The sequence below is a fragment of the Manis pentadactyla genome, chromosome 6, assembly GCF_030020395.1.
Source record: "Manis pentadactyla isolate mManPen7 chromosome 6, mManPen7.hap1, whole genome shotgun sequence".
NCBI classification, from domain to species: Eukaryota; Metazoa; Chordata; class Mammalia; order Pholidota; family Manidae; genus Manis; species Manis pentadactyla.
The window spans coordinates 61,732,903-61,746,759 of NC_080024.1; the positions used below are offsets into that span (position 1 = coordinate 61,732,903).

The 13,857-nt window shown below is 35.2% G+C and overlaps 1 protein-coding gene across 2 annotated transcripts in view; it reads right to left on the minus strand.

Annotated features, from left to right (window-relative positions):
• The window catches only part of SCRN3 (secernin 3), a 42,191-nt gene that overhangs the window by 25,087 nt on the left and 3,247 nt on the right, over positions 1–13,857 (minus strand). Inside the window, exons 2-5 of one of the 2 annotated variants that reach the window (XM_036876958.2) lie at positions 13,241–13,408; positions 12,378–12,559; positions 11,621–11,820; positions 7,355–7,567 (exon numbers count right to left, since the gene is read on the minus strand). In XM_036876958.2, coding sequence (XP_036732853.2) covers positions 7,355–7,567; positions 11,621–11,820; positions 12,378–12,559; positions 13,241–13,399 — 754 coding nt within the window. In that variant the 5' untranslated portion in view covers positions 13,400–13,408. Of the gene's footprint in view, positions 1–7,354; positions 7,568–11,620; positions 11,821–12,377; positions 12,560–13,240; positions 13,409–13,857 lie in introns of those variants that run through there. The other variant, XM_036876960.2, reaches the window with a different exon arrangement.

The following is a 13,857-nucleotide window of genomic DNA, read 5'->3' on the forward strand; positions in this document are numbered from 1 at the left end:
AACATAGGCAAAAATCTCTTGGACATAAACATGAGCAACTTCTTCATGAACATACCTCCCTGGGCAAGGGAAACAAAAGCAAAAATGAACAAGTGGGACTATATCAAGCTGAAAAGCTTCTGTACAGCAAAGGACACCATCAATCGAACAAAAAGGCATTCTTCAGTATGGGAGAATATATTCATAAATGATAGATTTGATAAAGGGTTGACATACAAAATATATAAAGAGCTCATGCACCTCAACAACAAAAAGCAAATTATCCAATTAAAAAATGAGCAGAGGATCTGAACCGACACTTCTCCAAAGAAGAAATTCAGATGGCCAACAGGCACATGAAAAGATGCTCTACATCACTAATCATCAGAGAAATGCAAATTAAAAACCACAATGAGATGTCACCTCACACTAGTTAGGATGGCCACCATCCAAAGACACACAACAAGAAATGTTGGCGAGGATGTGGAGAAAGGGGAACCCTCCTACACTGCTGGTGGGAATGTAAATTAGTTCAACCATTGTGGAAAGCAGTATGGAGGTTCCTCAAAAAGCTCAAAATAGAAATACCATTTGACCCAGGAATTCCACTCGTAGGAATTTACCCTTAGAATGCAGCAGCCCACTTTGAAAAAGACAGATGCACCCCTATGTTTATCGCAGCACTATCTACAATAGCCAAGAAATGGAAGCAACCTAAGTGTCCATCAGTAGGTGAATGGATAAAGAAAATGTGGTACATATACACAATGGAATATTATTCAGCCATAAGAAGAAATCAAACCCTACCATTTGCAACAACATGGACGGAGCTAGAGGGTATTATGCTCATGAAATAAGCCAGGCAGAAAAAGACAAGTACCAAATGATTTCTCTCATTGTGGAGTACAAGAACAAAGAAAAAACTGAAGGAACAGAACAGCAGCAGACTCACAGAACCCAAGAATGGACTAACAGTTACCAAAGGGAGAGGGACTGAGAAGGATGGGGGGGAAGGGGACATTATGAATAGCAGACATACAGTGGGGTGGGGGGCAGCACGGGGAAGGCTGTACAACACAGAGAAGACAAGTAGTGATTCTGTAGCATCTTACGATGGTGATGGACAGTGACTGTAATGGGGTATGTGGTGGGGACTTGATAAGGAGGGAGTGTAGTAACCATAATGTTGCTCATGTAATTGTAGATTAATGATACCAGAATTAAAAATAAATAAATAACCATATTGAAAAATACATCAAAATAATAGAATACTATGCATGTGTTAAGAAATGAGGAAGTTCTACAGATATGAAAATAGAATGATTTACAGTATATATAGCTAAGAAAAGAAATATGCGAAGCAAAAGTCCCTATAGCATATTATCATTTCTATTAAAAAGGAGAAAAAAGAATGCATCTACATATTTGTTTCATTAAGCATACACCATCTCTGGAAGGGTATATAAGGAATTCCTTTGGGAAAAAGAACTCAGTATCTAGTTACAAGGCAGGAAGGAGAGACTTCAGTGTATATTCTTCTATACCTCTGAATTTTGAATTGTGAATTTTTGTAAGTAAAATAATGTCCTAGAATATTAAATGTCATGGGAAGGAGTTCTCCTTTCAATCAGGCTGAGTAACTCCTATCAGACCAATCCTCCCTCAGATAACTATAAACTTGCGACAAAATACAGAAAACTACCTGAAGTCTCTTTACAGTGAACAAAAGCATGAAAATTCTGGAGAAGTGACATCTGGAAGATGGAATGAAGCACACTTTGTACTGGCTTTAGACTGAAGAAGGCCACAGTCAATGTTGTGCAGTAATGTACAGTTAATTATAGAAACCTTAGTTTTTCTGGCCTGAAGAACAAGAGATCAAGCAGGTACTAGAAAGTGAAGGGTGAATCTCATTAAGGAGAGAGTTAGAGAGAGGACCCTCCCAATTCTCTGTAAAAAAAATCTGTCCAAATCTCCATCAGATTTGTGAATCCGTGCATGTGGGGCAGACCACAAGAGCTCAGCCAAAGATAAAATAACTGAACTGAAATTTGGGCTGCCAACCAGGAGGCAGGTTTTGCAGGTTAAAGAGGCAGGTTTTGCAACCAATTGTCTACTAAATCAACAGTTATTTGTTCTTACATAAATGTGGTGGCTTGTGACTTTCAAGGAATTGGCTCATTTCCTCTGTTATTGAATACACTTAAGAGCTCTTTGTAGTATTCCCCTATTATCTAGCTAATGTTGGTGAGGTTTATAGTGATATTTCTTTTTCTGACATGTAAATTGTGTCTTCTTCCTTTTTTTCCTTTGTCAAACTTTCTAGAGAATGTCAATTTTATTGATCTTCTCAAAGAACCAATGTTTAGTTTGGTTAGTTTTCTCCATTGTTTTTTTTATGTTCAATTTTATTGATTTCTGCTCTTATCTTTATTATTTCCTTCCTTTTCCTTGCTTGGGAGTTATTTTGTTCTTTTTTTTTTAAGGTGAAAGTTAATATTATTGACTTGAGACCTTTCTTATTGTCTACTATAAGCATTTAATGCTATCTATTTCCCTTTAAGCACTTATTTTGCTGTATCCCATAAATATACAAAAATGATATTGTTATTTCATTCCATTCAAAATAGTCTCTAATTTTCCTTTAGACTTCTTTTTTGACCCACAGATTAAGGGTGTATTGTGCAGTTTTTATATAGTAGAGATTTTTCCAGATACCCATTTATAACTGATTTTGAATTTCATTAGTGACACAGACCACACTTTGTTATGTCTCTTTTAAATTTGTTAAGATTTGTTTTATGACTCAAGATATGTTCACCTTGGTGTATGTTCCATATGCACTTGAAAGAATATACATTCCCCAACATCCAAAACGCAAGAAACAACAAATTTTCTGCAAGGATGCAGAAAAAGGGGAACCCTCCTACACTGTTGGTAGGATTGTAAATTAGTTCAACCATTGTGGAAAGCAATATGAAGGTTCCCAAAAAACTAAAAATAGAAATACCATTTGACTCAGGAATTCCACTCCTAGGAATTTATCCAAAGAAAACAAGATCCCTGATTCAAAAAGACATATGCATCCCTATATTTATCACAGCACTATTTACAATAGCCAAGATATGGAAGCAACCTAAGTGTCCATCAGTAGATGAATGGATAATGAAGAGGTGATACATATACACAATGGAATACTATTCAGCCATAAGAAGAAAACAAATCCTACCATTTGCAACAACATGGATGGAGGTAGAGGGTATTATGCTCAGTGAAATAAGCCAAACAGAGAAAGACAAGTACCAAATGATTTCACTCATTTGTGGAATGTAACAACAAAGCAAAACTGAAGGAACAAAACAGCAGGAGACTCACAGACTCCAAGAAGGGATAGGCGCTTCCCAAAGGAAAGGGGTTGGGGAGGTGGGTTGGGAGGGAGAAGGGGATTAAGGGGCATTATAATTAGCACACACAATATAGGTAGGTCATGGGGAAGGCAGTATAGCATGGAGAAGACAAGTAATGACTACAGCATCTTACTACACTGATGGACAGTGACTGCAACAGGGTTGGGGTGGGAACTTGATAAGATGGGTGAATGTTGGAACCACAATGTTGCTCATGTGAAACCTTCATAAGATTGTATGTCAATGATACTTTGATTAAAAAAAAAAAGAATATATATTCCATTGTTGGGTGGACTATTTTATAAACATCAATTAGATCCAGTGGTTGATGGAATTGTTCAGTTATTTTACAGCCTTGCTTTGTGGATATTCTGTCTGCTGGTTCTTCTGAAGACTGGAAGAGAAGTACTGTAGCCTCCAACAATTATTGTGGAATTGTCTATTTCTACTTTCCGTTCTTTCAGTTCTTTATGTATTTTTAAGCTTTGTTGTTAGATGCATATACATTTACTATGGTGACAAAATAATCCTAAAATGACACTCTTTTGATTATGAAATATCGTTCTTTCTCCCTGGTAATCCACCTTAATCTAAAGTCTACTTCATCTAATAGTTATATAGCCAATCCAATGTTACTAAATGCTTTTAAAGGCTAAGTAACAATCTACCAAGAACTTCTGCATAATAGAAAACATATAAAATGCTATTTAACTCTCGAACTTATAGTAGTTTTACTTCTGTGTAGTTAGTAATATATCATATTGAATAAAAATTGCATTTTCCCCCTATACTGTAAAAACACTTACTGTAATGTAAAGAGGACTTCTGCCTCCAACCATGAAGGAACAGTTGGGTCCAGAATAACCATCCTACTTAAACAAACAAAAAACTGGACAAAATACATACAACTGTTTCTGGACATCAGACATCAGGTAGTGTAGGATTATGATCCCTGAGAGAAGGGACACAAACAAGGTAAACCCTGTCATTGTGCTGACTCCAGGAGCTCTGTGTTGTTGGAGGGAAGGGGAAACCAGACATAGCCCAAAGATCACTCTAAGTTGAGGAAACAGAGATCAAAGTTTAAGGAGGCTAGGGTGACTAGAATTTGCAGAGCAGAGTACCAGAGAGGAAAGAGCTACCCAAGAAAAATTTCCAGAAATCTGTACAATGGTTCCCTGGAGCTTTTGACTAAATACCAATTTGCACACACACATAGGGTAAAACTCCATACAGCTAAAAAAACAAAAACAAAATACAAATTTTAAGAAAAGAGCAATCACTAGAACTACAGCTTTAAGAAGTTCATAAAGTTTTACAGCATCTTACTATGTTGAAGGACAGTGACTGTGAACTTGGTGACAAGTAGTGATTTTACAGCATCTTACTATGTTGATGGACAGTGACTGTGAACGGGGATGGGGGGGGACTTGGTGAAGGGGGAAGCCTAGTAAACATAATGTCATTCATGTAATTGTAGATTAATGATACCAAAATAAAAAAAAATTTAAAAAAAAAGAAGTTCATAAAGCTAACACAGGGCTGAGGACCTTCTGAGTTTCCACTAGCTGGAGTAGGGAGACCTCGTACACAAGGCATTCAGGGTAAATCTTCTCTGTGTCAAAGGGAGGACTCTGATCCAGATATAAGCCTTAGAGTCTAATTTTAAAATCCATCAGAATGTAGTAGGTGTCTAGGTGAAAGACCTATTTGGGGAGCAGGAACTGAACTACTTACCAAGATTACAAACGTGAAAAGATCACATCCTTTAGTAGTGGGACTAAACTAGCCCAAAAGTAAAAGCTATCCTAGAGCTAGAAAAGCTTAAAAACAGGCGTAAATGAAATTGTTCTCTAGATAATTGACTAACTGATAAAATAAAGTCTAACACTCTTTAAAGGAATAAAACAAAATCCAGCACCCCAAAATTAAAATCTGCGTCCTCCATCATCCAATTAAAAATCAAGAGACACATGAATAAATAGTAAAATGCGACCCAAAACTGGAGAAAAATCTTATCAACAGCAACATACCCAGCAGTCATGGAGATAATGGAGTTAGCAGACAGGGATGCTAAAACAGCTATATGCTCTGCATATGCTCAAGTGTTTTAAAAAAAAAGCATGAAGGTAATGAAAAGAGAAATGGGATACATACAAAAGGAACCAAATGGAAAATATAGAGAAGAAAAATGTAATATCCAAAATGAAAATATCACTAGATGAGATTAACAGAAGATTAGTTAATGTAGAAGAAAAGATCAGTAAACTTGATGACATAACAATAGAAACTATCCAGAGTATACATAGAAACTACATTCTTTCATCCGAATGCCCATATAACTTAAATGTTTTCAATGACAGTTACATGTAGACTCATTATAGCAGACTTCTAATTTGGATGGGAAATTTGAGTGAAATCTGAATATTTGCCAAATCAAATATCTACATAGTGGGTGTAGAGACAGGTATACTGGGATCCTGTGTAGTTTACTGGTTCCAAACCAGTGTGTGTTTCTCAGCACAACCCTAGACCAGTCTGAGTCTACTAAAAACAAGTAGCTCAGAGTTCAGTCTCTCACAGGAGACTGTACTGATCCACAGATGGGGAGCACACAGCTAATTCCAGGCTTGGACTCTGGGCAGGGAGCATTTTTACATGTTTGTAATCTTCAGTTCCTGCTCCTCAAATAGGTCTTTCACCTAGACACCTACATTCTCACTGATTTTAAAATTAGACTCTAAGGCTTATATCTGGTCCAGAATCCTCCATTTGACACAGAGAGGAGGAAGACTGAGTGGGGAAGAAACACCCTATACCTTGTTAATACTGTGGGTTATCTTCATTTTTAGTACCTGGTGATTTCTTCTTCCTGTGTTCAAACCTTGCTATACATGTCCTTAATGTTTAAATATGTTATTCAACATTTCTGGAGTTTGGGAAGGAAAATAGGGAATTCTTATGTCTTAACCAGTTTGTCTTCTCAATCAGTTCTAGATAAAACTTTTGTAATTAGAAAATACTACTATATAACAAGAATACTATTAAAAAATTAATAAAGAAGAAGCAGCAATAGTCAAAGAAGGTGGTTTCCATGTTCCAATGAATTCTGAGAAGAAAAGATCCCAATTTGGTTTTAAGAATATCTGTAAGACACCCCTATGTTTACTGTAGCACTATTTACAATGGCCAAGAAATGGAAGCAACCTAAGTGTCCATCAGTAGATGAATGGATAAAGAAGATGTGGTACATATACACAATGGAATATTATTATTCAGCCATAAGAAGAAAACAAATCCTACCATTTGCAACAACATGGATGGAGCTAGAGGGTATTATGCTCAATGAAATAAGCCAGGCGGAGAAAGACAAGTACCAAATGATTTCACTCATCTGTGGAGTATAAGAACAAAGCAAACACTGAAGGAACAAAACAACAGCAGAATCACAGAACCCAAGAATGGACTAACAGGTGCCAAAGGGAAAGGACTGGGTAGGGATAAGGGGAATAAGAGACATTACAATTAGCACCCATAATGTAAGAGGAGGCACGGGGAAAGCAGTATAGCACAGAGGAGACAAGTAGTGATTCTGTAGCATCTTACTACACTGATAGACAGTGACTGTAATGGGGTATGTGATGGGGACTAGATAATGGGAGGAATTGAGTAACTACAATGTTGCTCGTGTGATTGTATATTAATGATACCAAAATTTAAAAAAAAGAATATCAGTAAGAAATGAAAAAAGGGTCTGAGGATTATGAATCTGAACTTGTCCTTTAAAAAGACTCTTACTCTCTCAGAATTATATACTCAACTCACTGAAAAAACAGCCTACAATATCACAGTATGTTCAGTTTTAATAAAATTCTACCTTTACTAAAAATAATTCTTTTAAGAAAAGATTTTATCATACCCACATTATACGTACACCTTTTCATTCCAATGTCATTAAATAAAATTACCTTCATGTTTATTGAGAAGCTTGTAGCCTTCACGGTATCTGCCAGGTAAAATCATCATCTTGGCCGTGTCAAGATAAGAGTATGTTGCAGCAAAATCAAACTCCTTTTCACCATCCCACCAACCATTCTGCCTCGCATAGTTTCTCATATCTGGATGTTCCCGATCAATCTTAGTTGTAATAGAAAGCTGATTAGAAATATTACGAACTCCTTCTGTTTTGAAAAAAGAGGAGAGGGAGAAGAAAAGTCATATTTAACATGACATATCTATTGGTACATTATTCTTCTTAATCACTAGCTTATTTACATAATCACATTTAAGTGTAAATATACACTTCTAAATTTTGTACGATGTGCATCTATTACATACTCAAAAAGATAAATGAATTACTTTTTTAAATTGCATTTTTTATTTTGAGATCCTGTAGATTAACATGCAGTAATAAGAAATAATGATGATCCTGTGTACCCTCTACATAGTTTTGTCCAATGGTAACATCTTGTATAATATCACAACCAAACTACTGGTGTTGATATAGTTAAAATATAGAATACTTCCATTATCACAAGTATCATTCATGTAGCCCTTTTACAGCCACTCCCACTGCCACCCCTTCATTGAGCCCAGCCAACCACTAGACTATTATCCATTTGTATAATGTTATTTCAAGAATATTATATAAATGGAATCCTACGGAATACAACCTTTGGCTTTTTTCTTTTCCTAAGTATAATTCTCTAAACATACATCCTGGTTATATTATGTATCAACAGTTCATTTCTTTTTTATTGCTGAGTACTATTCCATGGTATGGATATACCACTACTTGTTTAATCATTCACAAGTTAAAGGACATCTGAGTTGTTTCCAGTTTTTTGGATATTATGGAAAAAGCTGCAATAAAAATATTCATATACAGGTTTTTGTGTTAATGTAAGTTTTATTTCTCTGGAATAAATGCACAAGATTGCAGTTGCTGGGTTATATGGTCATTGCATTTTTTTTTTTTAACTGCCAAACTGTTTCCAGAGTGGTGGTTTGTACATTCATACTAGCAATGTATCAGTTGCTAGTATGCTCCACATTCTCTCCAGCATTTGGTAGTGTCATTTTAAAAATTTTAGCCATTCTGATAGAGATAAAGTGATATCTTCTTGTAAGTTTAGTTTGCATTTCCTTCATGGCTAATGATGTTGAATATCGTTTCATGTTTGTTTTGACATATGTATATCCCTTTGGGTGAAATGTCTCTTCATGTCTTTTGTGCATTTGTCTGGTTGAGTTTTGAGAGTTCTTTGTATGTTCTAGATATCAGTCTTTTGTATGAATTACTTTAAAAAAAAAAGTCACATGTAAGTTTAGACAGGCTTCCAAAAATATGGCACCAAATTATAACAAAATTTTAAACTAAAGTACAAAACAGGAGAAACAATAAAAGCCTCTTTTAAAGATATCAATGTAAGTGAAATAGATCATGATAAATGAAAATTGTAATATTTTTAAACAGATTTGGAATAACAGCTTACCAAGTAGAAATCAATTAAAGTACTCTAATAAAGTCATACTTGGGATATTCTCACTACAAAAACTAGACTTAAGTCATCATAGAATCAAAGACAAAGAATTTTGTAATTGATAATTCTCTACAGTTTAAGTATTTAGTTCTTGGGCTCACTTAGAGAAATCAATTGACAAAGTTAATCTACAACTAGATAATTAGATTCACTGAAGGCAATCATTTTGGATGGCTAGGTGGGGCTATCTTTTTCAAAAGAATACATGTATTCATTTCTTTCTTACACTTAATAAAATAAAAAGTGCTTAGTGATACACTCAGGCCAATTATTACAATAAGAAAAACAGCCTAAATTTAATTTTATGTATTAATAAACATACAGGTAATGGCAAAACTGGTGAGCTACATGTAAGAAAATGAAACTGGATTATTGTCTAACTCCATACACAAAAGTAAACTTGAAATGAATCAAAGACCTGAATGTAAGTCATGAAACCATAAAACTCTTAGAAGAAAACATAGCAAAAATCTCTTGAATATAAACATGAGCAACTTTTTCCTGAACGTACCTCCTTGGGCAAGGGAAACAAAAGCAAAAATGAACAAATGGAATTACATCAAACTAAAAAGCTTCTGTACAGCAAAGGACACCATCAGCAGAACAAAAAGGCATTCTACAGTATGGGAGAATATATTTGTAAATAACATATCAAACAAGTAGTTAACATCCAAAATATATAAAGAACTCACATGCCTCAACACCCAAAAAGCAAATGACCCAATTAAAAAATGGGCAGAGGATATGAACAGACACTTCTCCAAAGAAGAAATTCCAATGGTCACCAGGCACATGAAAAGATGCTCCACATCATTAATTGTCAGGTAAATGCAAATTAAAACTATAATGAGATATCACCTCACACCAGTTAGAACAGCCAACATCAGAAAGACTAGGAACAATAAATGCTGGGGAAGATGTGGAGAAAGGGGACCCCTCCTACACTGCTGGTGGGAATGTAAATTGGTTCAACCGTTGTGGAAAGCAGTATGGAGGTTCCTCAAAAATTAAAAATAGAAATACCATTTGACCCAGGAATTCCACTCCCAGGAATTTACCCAAAGAAAGCAAGATCTCAGATTCAAAAAGACATATGCACCCTTATGTTTATCACAGCACTTTTTTGGATGTGCCACAATAGTCAAGAAATGGAAGCGACCTAAGTGTCCATCAGTAGATGAATGGATAAAGAAGATGTGGTACATATACACAATGGAATACTATTCAGCCATGAGAAGAAAACAAATCCTATTATTTGCGACAACATGGATGGAGCTAGAGAGTATTATGCTCAGTGAAATAAGCCAGGTGGAGAAAGACAAGTACCAAATGATTTCCCTCATTTGTGGAGTATAAGAGCAAAGAAAAACTGAAGGAACAAACAGCAGCAGAGTCACAGATTCCAAGAAGAGACTAGCAGTTCCAAAGGGGAGAATAGGGGAAGGTGGGTTGTGAGGGAGGGAGAAGGGGATTGAGGGATATTATGATTGGTACACATGGTGTGTGTCGGGGGGGTGGTCACGGGAAAGCCACTGTAGCACAGAGAAGACAAGTAGTGACTCTGTGGCATCTTACTACGCTGATGGACAGTGACTTCAATGGGGTATGGGCGGGGGGGGCTTGATAATATGGGTGAATGTAGTAACCACAATGTTTTTCATGTGAAACCTTCATAAGAGTGTATATCAATGATACCTTAATTTTTAAAAAAGTCCTTTCCCACAAGCAGAAAAAAATAAAAGATAAACACACAGGCAAAATACAAAATAAAATGTCCCTCAAAATAACTGACAATGACCTGTTTTGGAAAACTGCATGTAAATCCTCCAAAGCTGAAGGCTACCTTCGTGAAGACTTTCTGAACTTTTCCAGCTCACAATGACCTTTTCTTTCTCTAAGTGTTCACAGCATCTCTGTGTCTATTATCATTCATGCACCATTTAATATTTTTGCATGTGTACCTTATATCCCCCATAAAACTAGGAGATCCAGGAGTAAGTACTCAAGAAGTACAAGATCATGCTTGAGCACAAGGGTGTACTCTTATGAAAGAATATTGAACTGTGAGTCAGGATGGAAAGATTTAAATCCTTTCACTCACTTCCTTGAGTAAATCACTTCAGTAAATCTCTGGATTTCTAGACTTGAAAAATGAAAGGAATATATGATCACAAAGAAACCATGAAAAAGAAAAGCATTCTAAAACATATTGTGTCATTTACTCAAAGATATCAAATTTTTATGCTTTACTATTTTATCAATATATTCTTTCGAACCACTAACCCACAGACACTAATCACCAAAAACACTCCCCTTTCCTCACCTCCATACCCACACATGATAAAATTTTGGAATTCAGCTCCGAGTTTAAAGAGGAAACAATGGTAAGGGGTGATTAAAAAGTGGAAAAGTACTGTAAAACCGCCAAAAGCTGCTGCACAGAAAATATATACAAGTTATATGAAATTAGTATCATACAAATGAAAAGAGATAATGATTTCTCTTTTTCAATAAAGCTCTTTACAGTGCTTTTTTACTGTTATGTTCTTTCAAATTTTTTCATTTCCCCTACAGTTCAACATTTCTTTACACTGGATTATAAATCATGAAAAACAATTAATTCAGTGTGTGCAATTAAGGTGGTTTTTTATTAATTGTATAGCAAATTAAATCATGAAAAGCTGTCCATACCTTGTACTTTTTCTGCTGCCCAGTACTTCCCTGCAGTTTCCAGAATCCAGGCTTCATTCCTGTCAGCTATTAGGAAACTGTTGTGATAGCTAAAGTACATCCTACCCTCTGAGCAATTTCCACCCTGGCCATATTGTTCTAATAAATCAACAATGACACTGAGGGCTTTTTCAGCTGTATCAGCTCTTTCAAGACCAAGTCTAAAATAAAAACATTAAGGTTCTCAGATTAAAATAAATTTCCATTATTTTATATGATTTCATGCACATGAGAATTTATGTTTATATTCAAATTTAAAGTTCTTTCAAATTAACAGATAAACTGAAATCCAACTTCTAAACTACTCCCTCTGAAGTCCGTTTAGAAAGAATGTAAAGAAAGTTTTTGGAGTCAAACTGATCAATGTTAAAATTCCAAGTTGGTGATTTGTTAGCAAGCTGCTTTACCTCTGTATGCCAGGTACCTCATCTGTAAAACGAGGATAATAATATATACCCCATAAGGCTACTTTGAGAATTAGTTAAGGTCTGATAAAGTATGTAAGGTACTTCCAATGAATAATAATTTTTAAATTATTTCCTTCTCCCAGTTAATGATATTTGAGTCTTGAAATTGCATGCCTGTACTAGGAACCATTTTTAACACAAACTATAAAAGTATCAACAGTAAAAAAAAAAAAAGGAAAATAAAACACATAAGAGTTACAATCTAAATTTAAAATCAGTTCTACAGTGCAAAAATAAAACAAAAAAATAACCTGACAAGGTCCATGCCCAGTAGCGCCTCTTTGTCACAAACTTCTTCTCTTCCCCACACGGCTTCATTCCCAATGCAAACTCCATGCTCGTTGGCTCCCATTTCTGCCCCCCATAACCAAGCTGGGCGGCTAAGGACAACAGCATATGTTTCGGGGACTTGATCGATTTCTATGTAAGTACACTATAAAGAAAATCATAGCAACAACCATAAAAACAAAAAAAGTAATTAAAGTCCAGAATCTCAAAAATCAATCAAAAGATATGAACTTATTTGCATAAATGAAAGTATAAATGAAGTATTACCAAATTGAAAATTCCAGTAAGAAAGGTACTACTCTTAAAACATTCAGAACTGACCCTAAAGCAATTACTCATTCAAATATTTGCTAAAGCAACTCCTATTATAAAGGACTCTGCTATGAGATGTTAGTTACAACAATGATAATCAGATACAAATCTTCCTTTCAAGAAACTAAGACTTATACATTAAGACACAACAAAATATAAATATAAGGACCATGAAGAAAAGTGAAGATGAGGTGTTAATGGAAGCTCAGGAGGAGAGATGGTTTCTAGTTGTAAAATCTTGACACTTTTTGTAGAGGAAGATGTGAGTTGAACCTTAAGGAAGCAGATCTCAATCTCAAGGTCCATTCAAATACGTGATCAAAGAATTAACAATTATTATAATTGTTATTTCAGCTTCCTCCAAATCATTGAAATGAAAGTCCAGAAGTCTAGTTCTGATTCAAATTATTTTTCACATTAAATTCTTGAATTTTTAACTTCTATAATCTCTGCCAAATGGCTAGCTAATGATAGAAAAAATGTATATAGCTAACAAAACACATACTTCACCTACCTTAAGATGTTCTGTCAAGTTATCATGAATTGCAGCAGGAAAATAAACCACCTCTTGTACTTCATCACACAGTCTATCTGAATTTTTTCCAAAAATAATCCTGTTATCAACTGTTGCTGGAGGTAATGCCACAAAAGTGTCACAGGAATAAGGTTCCATTTTTTTAAACTAAAAATCACACAGAAGATTTAAAATAAAAAGAGAAAAGCATTTTTAGTAGATATTTTAGAAGTTTTACTTCATCATCTCAATAGATGCCAAAAAAGCATTCGACAAAATTCAACATCCATTCATGACAAAAACTCTCAACAAAATGGGTATAGAGGGCAAGTACCTCAACATAATAAAGGCCATATATGACACACCCACAACCAACATTATACTTAACAGCGAGAAGCTGAAAGCCTTTCCTTTAAGACTGGGGACAAGACAAGGATGCCCACTCTCCCCACTTTGATCCAACACAGTTCTGGAGGTCCTAGCAACAGCAATCAGACAACACAAAGAAATAAAAGTCATCCAGATTGGTAAGGAAGAAGTCAAACTATCACTGTTTGCAGAAGAACTGATATTGAACATAACAAACCCTAAAGAATCCACTCAAAAACTACTAGATC